This window comes from Penicillium brevicompactum (genome assembly GCF_028827555.1).
Source record: "Penicillium brevicompactum strain IBT 35665 chromosome Unknown utg000001l_segment0_segment0, whole genome shotgun sequence".
Classification (NCBI taxonomy): domain Eukaryota; kingdom Fungi; phylum Ascomycota; class Eurotiomycetes; order Eurotiales; family Aspergillaceae; genus Penicillium; species Penicillium brevicompactum.
This window is the reverse complement of record NW_026623203.1, coordinates 6,877,240-6,897,362: the sequence shown is the minus strand read 5'-3', so window position 1 is coordinate 6,897,362 and position 20,123 is coordinate 6,877,240. Positions and strand designations below refer to the sequence as shown.

Below are 20,123 nucleotides of genomic sequence, written 5' to 3'. Positions count from 1 at the left end.
CCCAAGACAGGCTTGAGAAAGTGGACGAGAATGCTTCCAATTGCAAATATGATTGAGATAGATGATGCAATGATAAATCGCAGGGTGCGCAAAGTCATAACGCCTTCAGGCTTGCTGCCTGGTATGCAAAGTAAGACCTCGATAGTCTCATCCAATGTCCCCAAAAATCAGCATCTAAGATTATCCTGCGGGAGTCTATTATATCAAGACTGGAAGTTCATATTGTAACCTCCGGTCTTCGGGTCCTGGACAAAGTTGAAGTTGTCCGTTGAAAGACCGAATGGGTTTAAAATGCCGTTTCCAAGCTAAACCGAGTCAGTTGTGTCCATGGAATACTTGAGAGCCACCGGGTTTGAGAACTCACATCTTTCAGCTTCCCCATCATATCACCCATCTCCTTTTCCTTTGCTTGGTTGATTCGGGCGGGCAATTCCCGCAATGCCCGTTGAGCAATGCGTTTGTCATCGGCTGAGACGGTTTCGATTGCAACCAGCGCCTGGTAATCCTCTGAGGCACCTTGCAAGTTGCCCCAGCCCCCGATGTGGGATTTTGCCTTTGCGCGTCTCATGAGAATCTTAGCGCGGAGTCGCAAGACCTTGCCCCTGATCTCATCCTGTTCCTTCAATCGCTGTAATTCTTTCGATTCGGCGTCTTCGTCGTCCCCCGAGATCTCCACCACGTCATCGGTGTCTTTTGCATCGGACTTCGTAGTCTCTTTTCCCTTGGCCGAGTCGCCTTTCTCCACTGGGGTTGACGGGATTATCTTCTCCAGGCGATCGATTGAGACAGTTGCTGAATCAACTGCCGATTTCCAGGCTTCTAACTTCAAATGACAAGCCGCAACATTGCTGTGGAGAACGGCAACGTCGTAGTCAAGATAATTGGGGCAGGAGGCGAGCGCTCGGTCGTAGCAGGAGATAGCTTGGTCGTAGCTGGCGACAAGGAATAGCTGATTTGCCTCAGCTTTGATATCCTGGGATTCCTTCAGGAGTTGCTGCAAACATGAACATTAGCAACGCAGCGGAAATAACGGGGAAGACCGGTGAGGCTTACAGCTTCTTCCTCAGCTGGGAAGTGAGCATCGTGGAAGACATCTTCGTCGCCACTATCGTCAGAGTCTTGAGCGATCTTCGGATCGCGCTCGGGCGCGTTTGGAGTGTTCGTCATCCTGGCAGGAGGTGCGAGTCGAGCGAGATCACCCAATGTTGCCAAGGGCCAATCACGGGACTGATAAGCATTAATTCCCCGCGTCTTATCGAGTGCCTGTCAACAGCCCACTCCGAGAAAACTTCCCTGTACAGACATATAATCATGGCTACTAATACTGAGTAAGTAGAATGGTACCCATTTTGACTGGTAATAGACTCCAATTGACTGGTTCACAGGCTTCCCCGCATTCGAGCATGTCTCTTCGACATGGACGGTCTGTTGATTGACTCAGAGGACCTGTACACTGTGATCACCAATGAGATTCTCCAGAAATATGACAGACCTCTGCTGCCATGGTCAATTAAAGCACAAATGCAGGGCCGTCCCCAGCCCGAGGTTCGTTCAATACCGATTGGGTCTTATTCAACTCTTAACAATATATATAGGCCGGCAAGATCTTCCACGACTTTGCCCAGCTGCCAATTAGCGATGAGGACTTGAACCAGCAGCGCTTCGCCCTGCAGCAAAAGTACTTTCCTCGCTCACAGCCGCTGCCCGGTGTAACCACCCTGCTGTCCAACCTTAAATCTACCGCCTCAACAGACGAGCCCGTGTACATTGCGCTGGCCACATCTTCTCACCACACCAACTACAAATTGAAAACCGACCACCTGACTGACCTGATGTCTGTGTTCCCCGAAGTGAACAAGGTGCTCGGCGACGACCCGCGAATTGGAAAAGGACGAGGCAAGCCTCTTCCCGATATCTACCTGCTCGCACTAGAGACCATCAACGTTGAGCTGCGCCTGCAAGGAAAGACCGAGATTAAGCCTGAGGAGTGTCTTGTTTTCGAAGACGCGGTGCCTGGCGTAGAAGCCGGTCGTCGTGCTGGCATGCAGGTCGCTTGGGTTCCACAGGAAGGACTCCTAGATGCATTCAAGGGTCGGGAGGAAGAAGTTCTTGCTGGAGCCACGGGCTCGCACAAGGAAGATGAGAAGGCCGATGCCGAAAAGGAGGCTGAGGAGCTTCAGGCTTGGCGTTTGAAGGGTGCGGGACAGCCTGGCAAGATTGGCGATGGATTTGGCCAGCTCTACTCCTCATTGGAAAACTTCCCATATGAGAAGTATGGAATTCGCATTCCTTAAGCACTCATCGCAGCAGTTGATTATAGGGATACCTTGTGATAGAATTGTTTGTCTAAGATTTTCTCAATGTCCATACACCTTCAGCGGAGCAGTTGCGGTATAGAATATACAGCAGGGGACTTTCAAGGTTCCAAGGTTGGTAATCTCTTCACCAAATGTCCATCTATGAATGGATGGATCCTGTTTCATTGGTGAATTTCTTGCATTAATTCCTCCGGGCAAGCTGGATAATAAATGAGCATCGCAATTTTATACAGAAGAGAAAAGGGTTCACTATGTAATTCAAGGTTTTTCTCTGCGAAAGGGTATCATGGGAACTTTATGTTCAACAAGAAATTTCCGAATCATTGGACATCAGACTCCGACTGTGGTAATGGCATTGACCATATCTTGAGACTGTTATCGACCTTCTGGACCTTCTGTGACACGCTGTCGGTCTCTTCATCGGAAGAATCATCCAAGTCATAATGTCGTTGCCCAGAAGTTGTTGCAACGATATTTGCCATTGGGTGGAATATTGCGCTCGCCACAGCATCTAGAATCGTCAGTATTTGACCTTGAAGAAGGTAGGAATCTTCATACCATCATGCACCTTGAATTCCGCATCTGGGTCCTGTCCACCTGCGGAGAACTCAGGGTTTTTCCAAACTCGCATGTATCCATCTGTACCTCCGGCCCAGACCTCATGAGACCCATCTGGACCAGCAGCCACAACATCAATTTTCATTCGCTGATTTGTAAGTGCCTTGCGACCGCGCAAGTAACCAAGCATCTGGCCCGTAACGCGAACGTCGTAGACTAACACGCCGTCGCTCTTTCGCTCGGCAATGTAAAGATACCTGCCACAAGGACTCCAAGAAAGCTGTGTAATACCACGGCCACCGATTTCACGATTGGCTTCGGTTTTGGCAATGCTGAACGTACCGAGGGATTCGCCAGAGCCATTCGAGTTGTAAAGGCCAACATGTCTTGTGTACGTGCCTGCAGCGAGGATGCCGTCTCCGGTGGGACTCACTGCCAGAGCTGATACTATCCCCTTCATACCAATTCCGCCACCCACTATTTGCTTGCGTTTGCTAGGTATAGTTGGCATCGAAGACACGGGGCCCTGCATCCCTGGTCTGGACACATCAAAGAGGCAAATCAAGCTGTCTGAACCAGTAAGGAAATGCGTGCCGCCAAGAGTTGACGGGTAAACCATTGAATGCGGAGTGATAAATGCTTCAGTCATTGGGTTCACCAAAGAGTAGCTTGCCATCGCAGTTGGGGCGAGAGCCGATGAAAGTCGGATTGGATGATCACGAACAGAAGAGAGGAAGAGTGTCGTTGAAGGATCCTGGAGATTGTAGAACGGATAGATCGCCGTAGCATAAGTCGGCTCCGCCGATGGCAGAGTAGAGTATGCTGATAGTTGGTGAACTGACTCCTTCTCTAGCAGATCGGGTGGCCTGGCTAGTTTAGTTTTGGTTGCTTCAGAGCACTCGGTCAACTTACAGGATCCAGGTCCGGATAGAATGATCAGCGGAGTCCGTCAGCAAGGTTGTCCCATCCGGGGACCTATACACGAAATGTCAATGTCGCCCGATGTATGCTTTGGTCGAAGGCCTACCATTCCGCGCTTTTGAACCAGTTCAATTCATCATGGTCGCCACCTGACTGCTCATCTGAGGTCGGTGTAGACTGTGCATCTTTGGATGTTGACAAGAGATCTGAAGAAGCTTGATTTGATTCATCGGGTGGAGTTCCTCCATCATTGCGTGGTTTTGTTGATGCAATACATATTGGCACATGGTCGCCGGCATTCTCGACGGCCATATTGCGAAAGTCTGGCTTCTCAGCGCGGCCTTCACTGTTTGCCTGCGCTAGGATCTTGCAGTGGGTCACACTTGATAGAGCTCATGATCTTTCATTCAAGCAGTGTGCTGAGATGACCATTCGCGGAGCTCCACATGCGGATTCCACAATTCAGTCAGGTAAGGAGATTTGTTGCAAAAGATCAAATTTTCAAGACATCTCAGCGAAGATATTAAAATAGGTAGAACTATAGAGCTGAAGATGGCAGCGGAATATTGTATTTCGGGTCGGGAAAAACTAAACACCGAGTCGCGCATTCCGCATTTTGATACTGCGACTGCAGCTTCCCATTGTTGTTTTGGACCTCAAAAGACTGTCACGTCGCCATAATGTTTGCCCCAAAGACATCTGCGCCTAGTGCGCTTTCTCTCAACACTACCTCTAATTCTTTGTTGTGAGTGCTCCCATCTTTGCATGTCTCTGATCTCGGGCATGCAGCTGGGCCTATCAGACTTCGTTCTCAAGCCCCCTTGCTCTGATCCAGTCCAATTGATCGTCATTCCGACCTTCGGTCCACAGCCACTCTCTGTGGCTTGCCGGCTGGGGTCTACGCCGCCATCACCAGAAGGGCAGAAAAGCTGACCACGACTTCTTCACAGCGGCAACAACACATCCACATCCACATCCACAGCTGCCCCCGGAGCTACGAGTACAACCGGTGGTCTTTTCGGAAACACAGCTTCTACGCCCAAGCCAGCAACTAGCTTGTTTGGCGCGCCCGCAGCTGCAAACACCCAGACCCCATCCACCGGATCCAGCATGTTCGGAGCTACACAGACATCTGCGCCCAGCGGCGGCGGCCTTTTCGCCAACGCAGGTGCTGCAACTACATCAGCTCCGGCTCCCAGTCTATTCGGCGGCGCAACTGCTGGCGCTGGCACCAGCACCACCCAAGCATCAACGGGCGGCCTGTTCGGCGGCGGCGCATCCACAGCTCAAACTCAGCCTAAGCCGGCTTTCAGTCTCGGTGGACTTGGTGGATCGACACTCGGACAGTCGACCACGGGCACAGGCATGTTGTAAGTTACTAAAGCACCGTCTTTTTGTTTATCTTATTGCGGGTTCTAACTAGGCGTAGCGGCGGCGGTCAAAACACCCAGCAGCAGCAACAGCAGCAGCCGGCGAAGCCTACCCTCTCTTTATTCGGCCAACCTAACACGCAACCAACACAACAACCACTCCAGCAGAGCACGGCCAACAACACGGTGATCCCGGGCGTCAAGGTGGATGTTAGCAACCTTCTCCCCACCACCAAGTACGAGAGCTGTGCCGACGAGATCCGCAGTCAAATCGAGGCTATCGACAATCATATTCTGAATCAAATGAAAATGTGCCACGAAGTCGGCGATCTGCTCCCCACTATCGAAAAGCAGGGTGCATCGATCCCCAATGACGTGGAGTTTGTGCAAGGGAAATTGGAGACCATGCAACATGCGTTGGAGAACGATGCTAGTGACATCGACGGACTTCGCACCCTTGTCACACGGGACGCGGCCGAGGCTGAGGTGGCCTTCCGCGCCATTGACACCCTGAAACTACCCTTGCAATACCAGTCCAATGGCGGTGGTTGGTGGTCTGGAACAGACCAAAACATCCCCGAGAGGTCCATGCGCTCTAGCCGCAAGAACACACTCGCTCTTCCCGATGGAGTCGAGGGTGATGCGTCCGCAACTTCTGTCAACGGCGTCCCAGTCAACCTAATTGACTATTTCTCACACCGCTCCAAGGAGATGAAGGGTGTTCTAGGCAAATACACTGGAAACCTGAAGGAGATTGAAGATCACCTGCACGGGGTGGAAGCTACTCTCAACCGCCAGATCAGTGACTTTGTCAGCTCCAAGTCTCGTGACGGCGCTGGCGCAGCCCCGAAGTCTACTGTGAACGAACTTGCAGCCGTCCTTGCTGATGTCGAGGCAGGCATCATGGGTGTTGCTACCCGATTGAGCACTGTGTCCGAACAGGTGCAGGATCTCTCTGGGCAGCAATCAGGAGATGCGCGGTTTCACCTTGGATAAATTCACCGAGCTATCTAGCATGTAATATTAAAACGCTATGGCGTATGGGAAACATGAACACTTTTTAGCGCCCAGTGTCTACAGTAAGCTCTTTAGCCCCAAAGATCATACGAGTAGGATAAGATGGTAGATCTTACCGACAATCTCCCGCTGATTGATAATGTCAGAGAAACCCGAAGATCTTTGTACGAAGATTCCACGTAGTTAACTATACAAGACGGTTGCAACTGTACGTGGACAAGTAGGGCTTGTGGGGCCCTGCTGAGTAAGAAACGCAAAAAGCCGCCACTCTTGCGTGATCGTTTTTGCTTAGCGCCCATTCCTAATCTTGACCTCCACTTTACTTTAGTCCTTCTACGGAGTATACGGAGTAGACCCTGTACTTCGATCACGTACTTTGGACTATCGGGATCGGCTTAGATTGTAACCATCTCGATCCTGCTTCTAGCGGTCAAGAATAACCTCAAAGCAATTGCTGGAAATTTTCCATAAATGCGAACAAGTTTCAATTCAGTTTCGCCTCAGTAAAATGACGTGATCAGCCCCTTCTTCTACAGAATTCTGGGGGAGAAGAAGATCTATGGGTCGCAGTTGGGTCTCAAGTCCTTCGCAGCCCCATTTTTCGTGCTCCCGGTGGACCATTCTTACTCGCCTGAGGTGATTCAGCTTTGAAATGGCGCAATTCCCGCGAACTCCGGGGCATGCAAGATCCGTTCACTCGACGATGGCGTTATCCGGGGTTGACTCATAAGGACTTGCTCTTGGATCTACATAAGTCATGCTGTCCTCTTGGTTTCTCGGTTTTAACTAAACTCTGTTTTTACATCTGATAAGAGATCTATTCTACTTATATCTCAACCTCTCTATCTGCATCTATACATCTGCATTCTCCGTCACATATCTCACTCTTAATCCCCAATGGCCCCCTCACTGGAAGAGCCCGTGGTGGCTGAGACAACACAATTCACTGTCCCGGTGCTCAAGAAGAACATCGCCGCCAATGGCGACAACAAATTTGGATATCAGCCTGGCCGGACACCAGTCACTCAACACGACAACTACGCACATGATGACTTCTTGCCCAGCTTCCCAGACATCCATTGGGCTCCGCTTGAATACACAGAATACGAAGACAAGGGATTGCGAGGTGACCCCAAGTTCCGCAACCTGTTGAGGGACGCCACCGGAGTCTTTGATCACAACCCTAAGATTGGAACTGAAATCCAGGGTGTGGACCTTGCTACACTTGACGATGCTCAGAAGGATGATCTCGCCCGGTTGATTGCCTACCGTGGTGTTGTTTTCTTCCGTTCTCAGAAGAACTTCGATGTTGATGCCCAGCGGGCACTCGGAAGGTACTGGGGCAAGCTGCACAAGGTTAGTACCAACAGTGAAAAGATCTATACCTCGAGTACCTTTTCTAACAATGCATAGCATGCAACCACATCAGTTCCTCGCAAGGCCGGTCTCGAGGACGTCCATGTTGTCTACACTGGCGACAACTCGGGCGACAACCGCGCCCTCTTCACTCCCAGCTTCCTGTGGCACTCTGACGTGACCTACGAGCTGCAGCCACCATCTTACACATCCCTCAAGCTCCTCAGCGGCCCACCCCGTGGAGGCGGTGGCGACACCCTGTGGTCATCTCAATACGCCGCCTATGACGTCCTTTCATCCCACATGCAGACCTACCTCAAGGGCCTGACAGCAGCCCACTCAGCAGACATGCAAGCCAACGACTCCCGAGCTCTGGGCCGTCCTGTGCGCCGTGAACCAGTCACCACTGTGCACCCTCTCATCCGCACCAACCCTGTCACCGGCTGGAACGGTCTCTTCTTCAACCCCGGCTTCGTGAAGAAGATCATTGGCATTCCTGCTGCTGAAAGTGACGCTATCATCCGCTACCTCACCGATGTGATTGCCACCACACAGGAAATGCACGCCCGCTTCTCATGGGGTGCTGATGATGTTGCCCTTTGGGATAACCGATCTACCAACCACAGTGCTTCTTATGGATTCACACCGCACCGCCGCCATGCCATTCGTGTGGCTGTTCAAGCTGAAAAGCCTGTGTTGGAGGAGACTGGTATCTCACAGGAGGACGAGTTGAATGCCTTGTACGGACTGCCGGCAGTTAACAAGGATGGATCTCGCCAGTCAAACTACAATGACTAAGTCCTCTTGCCAATACGGCACTCCATTTCTATTTCATAGCCTTTAGCGATACATCAAAATGAGCGAACTCTTTCTTTCTTCAACATCTTCATGCTTCCTCTTGTATAAATTGATGAAAGTATAAAAGATACAATGAATACAACACCCGTGGATAGCTATCATTTTTTCACACTTGTTATGTATGCATCTATATCCTTCGTTTATTCCGTGTATTGATGGTTTGATAATGCACTGTGAACAGGGAGCTTCGAAAGTTGTCGTATGCAAGTATAGATTGACTCGCTATGAGTCGCCTTCCAACTATGATACCCCAGGCCAGCTGACCGTTGCAACATGTATCAGCAATACGCAGTGCGTGTGATCATAGTATGCACGACTCGCCCTTTCCTAATTGGGATGTTTGACGACCATGGTCCCCCTTCCTCTCCCGTATGAGTTACCTTTCTCTTTCCTTTCCTCTTTCTCATATATTTCATTCCCGACGCGTATTCCCTCCAGTCGTATCCAGCATGGAAAATCCATCCGCCAACAGGCTGCTAACCTATGCACGCCACCACAAATTGGCCGAAGACTGCACTGCCAAATCTACTCTCACTCTCGTTGACGAAACATGTGAGCCCCAACCTCTTCTTCCACCTCGCGATGACCTCAAGATCCCGAACCCAGAAGAGCGTATGAAGAAGGTGTATCATGACTTCTACATGAGTGTTTTGGAGCAGCCTCTGCGTGCCAAAGCTGAAGATATTACATCCTTGCGAGAAGCCATGCATCCTAAGCCAAGCTCGGGAAACGTGTGGCGTGGTGTCCTTCCCCCTCTCAAGACATCTGATCTAGCTCCTGCGCCTTTTCTCAACACTTTCAACGAAGACGAGGGGATTCCTCTTTCAACTGGCTTCGTACCATGGCGCTCTGTCTCTCAGGTTGGTTCGCCTGGAGATGACGACGACGACGAAGAAGAAGAAGTGGAGGAGCAGCAGGAATATGAGCCGGAGGGGGATGAACTGGAGGAGGGAGAAGAAGACGAAGAAGAAGATGAAGACCTCATTCCTGGTACCGTCCTTCCTCCCAATTCCATGCCGAACCCTATTATCCCACAAGCAATGATGCAAAGCTTCGTTGACTCCCACGGACAAGCAATTCCAACAGAGCTCATCCTGAACCCAGTTCTCACTCAGATCGATTCCGTCCGTCCTACTGATGCGCCAAGTGGACAGAGGGTTACCCTCACCCCTACGATGCCTGCGATACCTGAGATGATCGATCTCCGAGCGCTCATAGCGGAGCACAACAATTGGAGAGCGAGGATGGAGGCATCAGACGAAGCGTTGCAGAGGTCTATTGAGCACCTGGAAGCTATGACTGGTGAAGCGCCCGGGTCGCTTGGGCTGGCCAATGTGTACAACAACCCGGATTCTGGTGGCCTGTACACTCCCCCGCCGATGAATGCTCAGGTATGTGCTGTGTCTTTGGTCTCCGAAGTAAAATGTGCTTACTCGAACAGAATGTACCTGAAGGTGCGCTGGGCTATCCCTTCGATCTGAATAATCTGGAAGCCCTGGATTATTTTGAGGGGTTTGAGGATGCTGATGACTTTTAAGATGCTCCTCAGAATGTCAGTAAGGTCTCATAACTCGAATTAGATATTTCAGAACTGACAAAACTAGCAACTTTCTGAGATAGATTCCCTACGACACCCTCTGCCGAAGACGAAACGAGCTCAGGTGCGCACGAGAAGGCTTTCTTCCGGGGGTTTGAGGGTGTGGAAATGGCCCTGAACATATGGACCCGGGCCTGTTCATCGTTCGGTCCTTGGGTCTGTGGACTGTGGAGGATCATGCGGCAATATCTCAAGCCATATCGAACAAATTGAAACTTGATCTAAAGGTTTTACTACCAACCTTGGAATTAGACCGGTATCTCGAAGTCTCAAGAAATTGGCTCAATACTCCTCCGTAGATTGTCCAATGACAGACGAATCACTCAATGTAGAGCAATTCTCACTACATAGACGAGCATAACGATGTCTCTTAAAAGGTGCGCACCTTGCTTGTAACTAACTAGCTGACGGGCCTGTATCAGCCGCCAAAACAAAGTCTTTTCCACAACCAGATCAAGGTGCCCATCTACACCAAGTGAGTTGAGGTTTTCGGAGTTGAAACCACATGTGAAAACCGCAAAGCTCCATCGCTCACTTGGATGTCGTTATTTCGGATCGGATTCAAGGTAAGACTAGTAGTTCTCACGACATGGAGCTACAACGCTGTTCTACCGGAATATAATGGAGGGGAGATGATCAAGTCTGCAATTAGACTACCCAACCCTGTTCATACAAGGAGGTAAGCCGCTGTTGATTTTAAAAGTACAGTGGACAAAGACATGCAAGACCCAGGGCCAATCCAGCGCTTCAAAAACTCATATGCAAAAATTAGAAAGACAGAGCCGAATCAAGAAGCAGGTTCACAGCCAATCGTAAATCCAAGTAGAGATCATCCGTCCTGATTCGGTATAAATTTTTGTGTTTTTTTTTTTGTTCCTTTACTTTGTTCCTGAGATCAATGAGATGGTCGAGCTCGCGTCGCGTCGATATAATACACGTCAGATGTCATTGGTCTATTCGTAATTCACAACGAATGAGACCTTAGAGGACACGACAGGGGGGGTGAGTGGGCGAGACACATTCGATGTAGACAAATTATCGATCTGCTTACTCCTTGATCTTGGCCAGGATGCTGGTGGGCTGTTAGTGTTGTTCACAACAATGGTAAGGAGGTGGACACATACTCGTGATCGCGGAAGAGGGTGTACTCCTCCTCGCCGACCTTGATGGCGTTACCACCGAACTGGAATTCAATTAGTATTTCCGGACCGATCCATCTGTGATGGGAAACGGGACACATACCTGGGGGATGAGGACCTTGTCGCCGGCGGCGACACCCATGGGGAGACGCTTGCCCTCCTTATCGAAGAGACCGGGGCCGACAGCGAGGACCTGAGCCTCGTTCTGCTCCTTGACGGCAGCCTCGGGGAGGAAGATACCGGAGGCGGTCTTGGCCTCGGGCTTGATGCGCTGGACCAGGACGCGGTCCAGGAGGGGGGTGAGGGACTTGATGTTGCGGAGGATAGACTACAAGGCAATTAATTAGCATATTGCAAGACATATAGACAATTGGTCTCGTTCGTTGTCGCGCATTGCGCAGGGTTTCGGCTATCTCGGCCTCGGGACGAGAGAAGACAGAGCTGGGACTTGAAGATGGGAGCCCGCCGAGGGGGAAATTGATGTTGATATTACATCAGGGGTGTCTTGGATGTCACATACCATTGTGATTGTGAAGTAGAATGTGATGAGGAGATCAAAGGTTGGGGATGATGGAGATGGGAGAAGATGGAACCGGGGGAAGAAGATCTGACTGGAGAAATTTCCAGAATGCCAAGACCGACCATGAGCTTCTTTCCGAGGGCCAAACAAACGGACTAGCGGACTTCACTTGCGAATCCACGGTTTTACGCTAGTTCAACAGTAGGATTTTTTCCCTCATGGTTATTAAAGCCAAGTATAGGGTGATTATGTCGCGATTAGTCTCAATTGGTGTTTTACTTGGATCAGGTTGCCTAACTGCTTGTAAACCGTTAATCTCCATTGTCATTCCTGTTGTATGCATTAAACGCCAAAAGTCAAATTCCTTGTGAGGTGAAAACAAGTTGAAATCATCGAGACAGATGCTTGCAACTCGGACTACCATCTGCGCCCACGCCCCCGTCCGCCATAGCCACCGCGTTGGTCGTATCCTCCATAGCCCATCTGGCCTTGGCCTCCTTGGTTGAAGCCCTGGTTTTGAGATTGACCGGAGAAACCAGGTTGAGCTTGTTGGCCACCAGGCATCATTGACTGCGCGTGTTGCATGAAGGCCATGGGATCCATGGTAGAGGGGTCTATACCCTGGGACATCATAGAGGCCAACATGCCTTGCATCATATCAGGATTCATATCTGGCATACCAGCCATGCCAGCCATGGGAGGCGGGGCGCTGGCAGGAGCAGCCGGTGGTGCACCGGGCATGGGCATACCCATGCCCATGAAAGCCTGCATTTCGTCCATTTGTTTCTTTTGGCTGCCAACTTCTTGGCGCACTCCTTGTTGCTTGAGACAGTATCCTGACCATGTGAACTCATCGAAACCGTAGTTAAAGTAATCTGACAGGTCTGTGCCGGGTCGTCGCCAGGGCTTGTCGTCGGAAGGGAGGTCGGCGTCCATGTCAGTGGACATAATTGGCTTCCCCGTCGTGGGGTGAACGGGGTTCGCATTGACGTCAATGGTTGAGCTGTGAATAGCTGGGTAGGCGGAGCCGGGCTTTTCATTCGGAGCTCCTACGATTGGGTGGCTGGGCTGCGGAGCGGCGTTGCCATGCTGTGGTGTAGCAGCAGGGACTGCAGATGGCGCTACAGAGCTGGGGTCGGTGGAAGACGGCCTTGAGGGGTCTTGTCTCAAGCTTGTATGGCGAGGGTGAGAGCTAGTGGCATGAGTAAGAGTGCAAGGCGCGCGCAATGAGAGAACTTACGGCTCTGGTGGTGGTGCGCCTTCGGGGGCTTCTGTAATGATATTGAAGTCATCCTATAGGCCGGTTAGAGATTTTAGAGCTAGGGATAGGCTCAGAGATTGTGCGAACGTCGTCATCTTCTTCTTCTTCTTCGACTTCCTCGTCGTCGTCCATGTGGTTATCCTCCTGGTCGGCATTCTGAGGCGGGTGCTGCGATTGGGTCGTCGGCACCGTATCGACGGGGTCATAGAAGTCATCGTCTTCTTCGTCCATGGTTGCTAGCTTTCGATTGCACGAAATGTTGGGCAAATAGGTGTGTCAAAGAGGATCGAGATCGGCGCAGGTTGCGCGCTGCGTGCCGAGTTTGACTTGTTTGCAGCGTTGTATAAGAGCTCAACGGTAGGCTGTTGTCGCAGAGTTTGTGATCTGCTGGTTCAACTATATAGTTTAAGTTATTCCAGATGGAACTTTTGGGCTCTGAGATTCCTTCATTGCATGTTCACTTTTTCATATTTTTCGATTTCAGTGACGGTCGCGACCGCATGCTCAATTCTCATGGCCGTAAATTCAAGGCCACGTGACTGATAAAGACGTCAGTGATCTCCGTCTGAACATCCGCTTTTACACACTCTAGTGGTCTTATTGAGCGGCCTGATACATCTCGCAGCATGGCAGAAGAGGAGGAGAGCCGCACATCTACTCCGCGGTCCTTTGCCGGCCAAACGGTGTCCGCGGAGGAGATGCTCAAAGAGCAAACCGTTGGTCTCGTTCATCTTTCTGACTTTCGCAAGCGCCGCGCCGAGGTGCTTGAGCAAAAGGAGCGCGAAGCGCATGACAAGTCGCTTGGCCGACTGGCATCTGGTAACTCAAGAAGCGCAACCCCCTCTACGGGTGAAGTAACTGACGGGTATGTTAAGCGTTATTTCCAATCCTTCCAATATCAAAACTGACCACCGCGCATTAGATCTGCGTCTCCTCGGAGCGACGGCCCCCAAAAAAGAAGAAAAAGAAGCCTTTTGCCAAGAGCAAGCTTTCTTTCGGTGATGACCAGGACGATACTGGGGAGGAATCCGCCACAACACCGCGCGATTCAAGCGTGTCACGCTCCGGTTCGAAACCCCCCACCGAGGATGGCGCGACTCGACGCATGAAAGCAAACCCGAATGCACCCCCTCCCCGAAAGCCTTGACAAAGGCATCCATGGAGGCTGACGCGCTGGCCCGCGACACTCTGCGGAAGGAGTTTTTGATCATGCAGGAAGCCATCAAGAACACCGAGATCGTAATCCCATTTGTGTTCTACGATGGCACTAGTATACCGGCTGGGTCAGTGAAAGTCAAGAAGGGTGACCATGTCTGGCTCTTCCTGGACCGGTGTCGCAAGGTCGGCGCTGAAATGGGTGTTCGCGGTGGAAGTAACGCATCCCAGGCCAAAAAAGATACACGCCGGGAATGGGCGCGGGTTAGTGTCGATGATTTGATGCTTGTCAAAGGCGATATCATTGTCCCACATGTGAGTCTATCTTCAAACATCCCAGCAAACTCGTCTAATACGCATGCAGCATTACGAATTCTACCATTTCATCGCCAACAAGGTCCCAAGTTTCTCCCGCACCGGGGGACTTCTGTTTGATTATTCCAATCAGCCTCCCCCAGAGAATTCGCCCGGTGGCTTGCAGCCCGTCGGTGATGATCAGCTGCTAGAGGGCGCCGACAAGGACTACTCAGAGACCAAAGTCGTAGACCGACGGTGGTTCGAGAAAAACAAACACATATACCCCGCCAGTCTGTGGCATGAGTATGAGCCCGGTAAAGAGTTCGAGGAGAAGATGACTTCAACACGGCGCGATGCACAGGGCAATACATTCTTCTTCTAAAAAAGCTCAAATACCGAAATGACGAAAATTACTAAAAAGATAATTACGATAGACAAATACCAAATCAAGTCACTTTCATCTCACCTGGGCACTTTTATACCTAAGCCGCAAGTACATTGGGGTAGATAAGGAAGTCGCTCCTCCTGATCGATCTTCCCCACACCACATCACCAGCATGGACTTCGCTTTGAGGTGCAATTCTCTGAAATGCAGGGCAGAGTTGAAGGAGAAAGCGGTGGTGACGACTTGCTCGTGAGATTTCTTTGGGTCTGCTCCAAGGCAATGCTAATGACCACAGGCATGTCTTCTGCCATGGCTGCGCAGAAGCCCTTGGCCTGTCCCGTCCAACCACGAGTAACCGCCGCTGTCCTGCTTGTCAAAGTGTGCTTTTGAATCCAGACGACGCCGTATCGACTGTCTTGAATCCTACCGAAGACTACAAAACAAGTGTACTGAGCGGACTGGACCCCAACACAATTATGGAATGCGCTGGCCGTGCACTTGGGTTTTGGGCATATCAGAGCACACAGGAAATGTATGCCCAAAGTGTCTAATCAAGTGCTGAGTCAAGCGTGTACAGAGCTGATCCCTTCGCAGATTCTACCAAGAATACCGAGCCAAGTCGCTCACGGAGAAGTACACCAACCTGAACACCCAGATGGACAAGGTCATCCACAATGCGAACACTGAAATTGTGGCCATGCAAAACAAGATATCTGGTATGCTTGTTCTCGTTGCTGCTGTTGTTCGCTACTGGTGAGGCTAACCAATATTGTTTACGTAGATATGCAATCAGCCCAAGATGACCTTCAAAAAAAGAACCAGGAGCTGAATGACCTGTGTCGTGAAAAGACCACCAAGCTGTCACAAATGACCAACCTCTACAATCTTCTGAAATCACGAGCTATGCGCTCCCGGATGCAGACCGCGGCGTCGGACACCGTCTCTCAGACTCTGACCTCGTTAAACGCACCCCCTACTTCGATCCCATTGGCCACACGCTCACCACGAGGCCAGATGTCAAGCTCCAAATTTCCGCGCACTCCACCTTTCCCTGTTAATAAAGATGGAGTCGAACAACTCCACCGACATCAACGATGTGGCACTGGTAGCTCCAAGGGAGCAAGGTCGAGGACTTCTGGTGAGCACCCAATGGCACCACCCTCTACCCGTCCCAGTTGGGACGGTCGAAACGGTTTGTCTCACCCATTATCCGCGGTGGTATATAAGTAACATCTTTAGGTACAGCCAAAGTGCCCAACCCACCTCCACAACATCGCACTCGTCTTCTCCATGTCTCCCAAGCCCCAACGGTCACATCCGAGTTTCCACCCGGAGATGCCCTTATGGAGCGATTTGGGAATTGATGTTAATTTGATTGGCTGATATGTTTGCATTGTTAAAGATCTCATCGTTCCAGGTTGTGGGAAATTCCAAGTTAATACCTACTATGCAGTATCGGGGTTTGATCATTCACCCTAGTTCTATAGGAAACAATGTATAGCATCTATCACTTCTGGCTCGGCCACTAGAAGAGAGAGTATTGGGCCTAGGCGTTTATCGTGGGGAATGTGGGGGGGCAGCAGAGCCGCATTGACTTGGCCCCCTGTTTCCCGAGGACCCTAAACTAACACTCTCAACACTGCTCAATTTTAAGGTCGAATATCACATTGAGACAAATTACTTCAAGAATACTGATATTCACATCCGGTCACTTGATCTAGATATTACCGAGCTGAGTTTCCTTCCTCGCAAGAGCGAAATGGCCAATAATGCTCCAAAGGTAGCAGCAAAGGAGCGCCGTGAGCCCATGGCTGCGGTGGACAAGAAAGCAGCAATTCTTGTATCTCAGATCAAAAGCAGCAGACATTTCATCGCTTTTACTGGTGCCGGTGTCTCGACTTCCGCTGGTAAGTGCACCTCGCCTAAAAGAAAATGTCTACAAACAAGTTTTGATGACACTGCACATTAGGGATACCTGACTTTCGTGGGCCCGATGGTAATTGGACAATGCGAGCTCAAGGAAAGCAGACCAAGACCGCCAATACGCTACAGGCAATCCCTACTTTGTCTCACATGGCCCTCGTGGAGTTGCAGAACAGGGGTTTGTTGAAATATCTGATCAGTCAGAACTGCGATGGTCTTCATAGAAGGAGCGGGACTTTGCCGGTATGTTGACCTACACTCAAACATAGAACCTTTGCTCACAGTCCTAAGGAGATGATCTCCGAGCTGCACGGCAATAGCAATCGCGAATACTGCAAGGATTGTGACAAAGAATATATGCGAGGTCAGCCATCGAAAATATGTCTTACATACCTAAGCCTGCTAATCGTCCTAGACTTCCGAGCTGTATCTAACTATGAAAATGGTGATCATGACCATCGTACGGGTCGCAAATGCGTCCTTTGTGGCGGAGTTCTACTGGACAGCATAGTGAACTTTGACGAGAATTTGCCAGCTCGTGATCTTGACCTTGCTCGGGAGAATGCACAAAAGGCAGACTTGTGTCTTGTCCTGGGCTCTTCGCTTACTGTTACGCCAGCCAATGGAATCCCCGAAATTGTTGGCCAGAAGGAAGACGCCAAGCTTGCCATATGCAACCTACAGCAGACACCCATAGACGATCTCACGAGTATTCGCATCTTTACAGAAGCAGATATACTGATGGAAAGAGTGATGAACATGCTCGGCCTGCCAATTCCACCATTCACTTTACGACGGCGTCTTGTGGTTGACGTGGAAACACAAGACGACCGCCATCGTATAACGCTCACTGGAGTTGAAAGTGACGGGACCCCTATGACTTTCCTTCAGTCGGTCAGACTTGAGGGTACACGACGTGTGGTTCGCGCGGAGCCGTTTACGATTCAAGTTCGAGATGCGCTTGAGCCTGGTGCAGAGTTGAAGTTCGAGCTCGAGTTCATGGGCCACTATAATGAGCCGAATCTCGAGCTTGTTCATCCGTATAACGGCTCTGGAAAGGGCTTTTATCTACTGGAGTATAATCCACTCAACGGAGCGTTGGTTGTTGAGAGGCGTGCCAGCTTCTCCAAATCCATGCCAACGACTGACATTTAGAACCTTGGGGAACATTGAAAATAATTGAAAATAATATCAACTCCCTGGGGACTCAATCTGGCAGAGCTAGGAAAACAGAAGATAGCTCACAGGTTGTTCACTGGATACTTATGAGCATGCCGCATTGGTAATGATCATTTCAAAGCTGATTCACTTCTTTCTTTTGTTTGGATGTAACTATTACACTAGTCTTGGATCTGGGTTTTTAGGATCATCGACATTTATATACATGGCAGTTTCAAGAGGGACTGGCGGGGTCTTATTTGAGCCCGAAAATTCAACCCTGAGCACCATCAAATCTCGATCTTGAATTTCAGTTTCAAGAGAATGCCACCAACGACAAGTAAAGCACTCGTGGCAGGGAGGCCAAGCGAGTTCAAGATGCTGAAGGGGACCAAAAACGGAGCGCATTCCGGTCTGCCAATTTGCGGGCCGAAGTAAAAGGTAGACGAGACTCCAATCCAGCCAAAGACCCAGCAGAAACCGATAGTCTTTTGCCACAGGGAAAGGTCCTCGGTGTACCGCGATCCACGGATCTGCTTCCACAATGATGCGACGCCATCTTCGATCATATAGCCGATGACGAAGGACAGGAAGTACGGCATAGCACCAGATTGTCGTAAGGAGATGCTTTGAACGGGATTCGCCAGAAGGTGCATAAGGCCGGAAATAAAGAATACCAAGAATACGTTGATATATCTTTCTACCAGCGAGGGCTTGGCCAAGCGCAGCACATCACGCGAAATGAAGTTGCTGACGCCCGTAAAAGAGAGTCGGAGCATCTGATGCCAGAATTTACTATTAGGTATTAGCATAAACTTGAATCATGGGATAAAAAGGAATACAAACCCCCAGAAGTTTCTCAGTGTGTAGGCGTCTGACATGGAGTTGAAAAGTGGTGGGAAATCCGAGACAGGCCAAATTCCAGTAGCCACGCAAATGATCGCGGAAAGGCGATATAGGGAGCTAATTGAGGTTCGTGCTGCGACTAGCCACGCGACGAGATTCATGATAACGAGCTCTACCCATTGCTCAGCAGGGAAGTCCCATTCGGTGCCAAAAACGATATTCTTTCCACTTTCTTTCCGTTCTAACGCATCTTTCATCAGCATGAACGTCAATACATCAAGAAGCAAGTATTGCCAAAGACCGATTGAGATCTCTCTGGTCAGGAACCTGGCACGGGAGATCTTCTTTCCATCTTTTTGCGCGTAGTAAGCCGGCCAAGAAGGTGTGTTTTTGGCCTGTTGGGGTGTGTCGATTGCGCGCACAGAAGTGACCAGCCGAGTTGCATCCCCAAGACGCGAGAAAAAGTCCTTGGGCCTTCCATTGGCGTCGATGAAATCATTCCCATCTTTGGGTTTGATTAATAGGTGATTGAGAGCTCTGGTCAGGACTCTGGCACGGGAGATCTTCTTTCCATCTTTTTGCGCGTAGTAAGCCGGCCAAGAAGGTGTGTTTTTGGCCTGTTGGGGTGTGTTGATTGCGCGCACAGAAGTGACCAGCCGAGTTGCATCCCCAAGACGTGAGAAAAAGTCCTTGGGCCTTCCATTGGCGTCGATGAAATCATTCCCGTCTTTGGGTTTGATTAATAGGTGATTGAGAGCCCAAAAGACACTGAAGCCGCAGCCACTTGAAGTCCACATTGCAAAATAGCTAGGGCTCTGAACAGGATATTGTATAAGGCTCACGATCCAAATCAAGCATAGGATGCCGATGTAACGTAATGGAGACCCTTTGGGTGTTGTAGTAATGAGCGCGATTTGAATTATGGTCCCAATCGTGTAGCAAATGACCAGGTGTGTACATGTTTGGTATTGTCGTTTATCCATGACTGCCCAGGTGTTGTGAAAGGATCGGGAGATGGGCGGTTGCTGAGCCAGGGGGTTGGAATGAAGTTTTATCTTCAGATCTTTCTCGTTGCTTTTTCATTGTCAAAGTACTTTGTAGTTGATCTATCAATTGTTGGAAAAGTCGATAGTGCATTTAAGCGGAGATTATTGTGCATAAATCCGGAGCTCCTTGCATATTTTAATGACACGGAGAAATTTGAACCTCGTACAAAGTGTCTGCACTTGATGTACGGAGTATACTCCGTAGAACACTGAAAGTTGCTCCTTACTTCGTTTGTTTTGAGGTGGCCCGTCCGGAGTATACTCCGTGCTTGGACGAAGTACGGAGTACACAAACTAACGAGGTTTTGGTATGAACACACAACGATCTCCAAAGATCGCTCTGTGAATTCCCCACAATATCGTGTGACGGAGATTTAATAGTAGCTTGTACACGTACG

At 50.1% G+C, this 20,123-nt stretch overlaps 12 protein-coding genes across 12 annotated transcripts; 7 read left to right on the top strand and 5 right to left on the bottom strand.

Moving 5' to 3' along the window:
- Positions 1 to 203: 203 nt before the first annotated feature.
- Positions 204 to 1,167, bottom strand: N7506_002199 (uncharacterized protein; the record flags this gene model as incomplete). The annotated part of the gene is made up of 3 exons (XM_056951495.1): positions 204 to 305; positions 365 to 994; positions 1,054 to 1,167. 3 exons carry the CDS (start codon positions 1,165 to 1,167, stop codon positions 204 to 206), a joined length of 846 nt encoding a protein of 281 aa, XP_056817410.1.
- Positions 1,168 to 1,416: 249 nt separating this feature from the next.
- N7506_002198 (haloacid dehalogenase superfamily protein) lies at positions 1,417 to 2,294 on the top strand (the record flags this gene model as incomplete). The annotated part of the gene is made up of 2 exons (XM_056951494.1): positions 1,417 to 1,545; positions 1,596 to 2,294. 2 exons carry the CDS (start codon positions 1,417 to 1,419, stop codon positions 2,292 to 2,294), a joined length of 828 nt encoding a protein of 275 aa, XP_056817409.1.
- A 344-nt stretch (positions 2,295 to 2,638) lies between these two features.
- On the bottom strand, positions 2,639 to 4,109 carry N7506_002197 (uncharacterized protein; the record flags this gene model as incomplete). The annotated part of the gene is made up of 4 exons (XM_056951493.1): positions 2,639 to 2,829; positions 2,877 to 3,742; positions 3,789 to 3,851; positions 3,904 to 4,109. The coding sequence occupies 4 exons, from the start codon at positions 4,107 to 4,109 to the stop codon at positions 2,639 to 2,641; spliced, it is 1,326 nt and encodes a 441-aa protein (XP_056817408.1).
- A 368-nt stretch (positions 4,110 to 4,477) lies between these two features.
- On the top strand, positions 4,478 to 6,163 carry N7506_002196 (nucleoporin FG repeat-containing protein; the record flags this gene model as incomplete). Its single annotated transcript, XM_056951492.1, has 3 exons — positions 4,478 to 4,542; positions 4,748 to 5,167; positions 5,227 to 6,163. 3 exons carry the CDS (start codon positions 4,478 to 4,480, stop codon positions 6,161 to 6,163), a joined length of 1,422 nt encoding a protein of 473 aa, XP_056817407.1.
- Positions 6,164 to 7,081: 918 nt separating this feature from the next.
- N7506_002195 (TauD/TfdA dioxygenase family protein) lies at positions 7,082 to 8,338 on the top strand (the record flags this gene model as incomplete). Its single annotated transcript, XM_056951491.1, has 2 exons — positions 7,082 to 7,540; positions 7,598 to 8,338. 2 exons carry the CDS (start codon positions 7,082 to 7,084, stop codon positions 8,336 to 8,338), a joined length of 1,200 nt encoding a protein of 399 aa, XP_056817406.1.
- A 509-nt stretch (positions 8,339 to 8,847) lies between these two features.
- Positions 8,848 to 9,935, top strand: N7506_002194 (uncharacterized protein; the record flags this gene model as incomplete). Its single annotated transcript, XM_056951490.1, has 2 exons — positions 8,848 to 9,789; positions 9,840 to 9,935. The coding sequence occupies 2 exons, from the start codon at positions 8,848 to 8,850 to the stop codon at positions 9,933 to 9,935; spliced, it is 1,038 nt and encodes a 345-aa protein (XP_056817405.1).
- A 1,153-nt stretch (positions 9,936 to 11,088) lies between these two features.
- Positions 11,089 to 11,657, bottom strand: N7506_002193 (co-chaperone GroES family protein; the record flags this gene model as incomplete). The annotated part of the gene is made up of 3 exons (XM_056951489.1): positions 11,089 to 11,178; positions 11,238 to 11,462; positions 11,655 to 11,657. The coding sequence occupies 3 exons, from the start codon at positions 11,655 to 11,657 to the stop codon at positions 11,089 to 11,091; spliced, it is 318 nt and encodes a 105-aa protein (XP_056817404.1).
- A 414-nt stretch (positions 11,658 to 12,071) lies between these two features.
- fip1 (cleavage polyadenylation factor subunit FIP1) lies at positions 12,072 to 13,146 on the bottom strand (the record flags this gene model as incomplete). Its single annotated transcript, XM_056951488.1, has 3 exons — positions 12,072 to 12,846; positions 12,895 to 12,947; positions 13,003 to 13,146. 3 exons carry the CDS (start codon positions 13,144 to 13,146, stop codon positions 12,072 to 12,074), a joined length of 972 nt encoding a protein of 323 aa, XP_056817403.1.
- A 395-nt stretch (positions 13,147 to 13,541) lies between these two features.
- On the top strand, positions 13,542 to 14,749 carry N7506_002191 (FAM50/XAP5 family protein; the record flags this gene model as incomplete). The annotated part of the gene is made up of 4 exons (XM_056951487.1): positions 13,542 to 13,769; positions 13,838 to 13,982; positions 14,057 to 14,385; positions 14,435 to 14,749. 4 exons carry the CDS (start codon positions 13,542 to 13,544, stop codon positions 14,747 to 14,749), a joined length of 1,017 nt encoding a protein of 338 aa, XP_056817402.1.
- A 175-nt stretch (positions 14,750 to 14,924) lies between these two features.
- N7506_002190 (uncharacterized protein) lies at positions 14,925 to 16,116 on the top strand (the record flags this gene model as incomplete). The annotated part of the gene is made up of 5 exons (XM_056951486.1): positions 14,925 to 15,001; positions 15,048 to 15,284; positions 15,347 to 15,468; positions 15,534 to 15,944; positions 15,992 to 16,116. 5 exons carry the CDS (start codon positions 14,925 to 14,927, stop codon positions 16,114 to 16,116), a joined length of 972 nt encoding a protein of 323 aa, XP_056817401.1.
- Positions 16,117 to 16,511: 395 nt separating this feature from the next.
- N7506_002189 (uncharacterized protein) lies at positions 16,512 to 17,830 on the top strand (the record flags this gene model as incomplete). The annotated part of the gene is made up of 3 exons (XM_056951485.1): positions 16,512 to 16,659; positions 16,805 to 16,853; positions 16,945 to 17,830. 3 exons carry the CDS (start codon positions 16,512 to 16,514, stop codon positions 17,828 to 17,830), a joined length of 1,083 nt encoding a protein of 360 aa, XP_056817400.1.
- Positions 17,831 to 18,123: 293 nt separating this feature from the next.
- Positions 18,124 to 19,476, bottom strand: N7506_002188 (wax synthase family protein; the record flags this gene model as incomplete). Its single annotated transcript, XM_056951484.1, has 2 exons — positions 18,124 to 18,628; positions 18,680 to 19,476. The coding sequence occupies 2 exons, from the start codon at positions 19,474 to 19,476 to the stop codon at positions 18,124 to 18,126; spliced, it is 1,302 nt and encodes a 433-aa protein (XP_056817399.1).
- Positions 19,477 to 20,123: the final 647 nt, after the last annotated feature.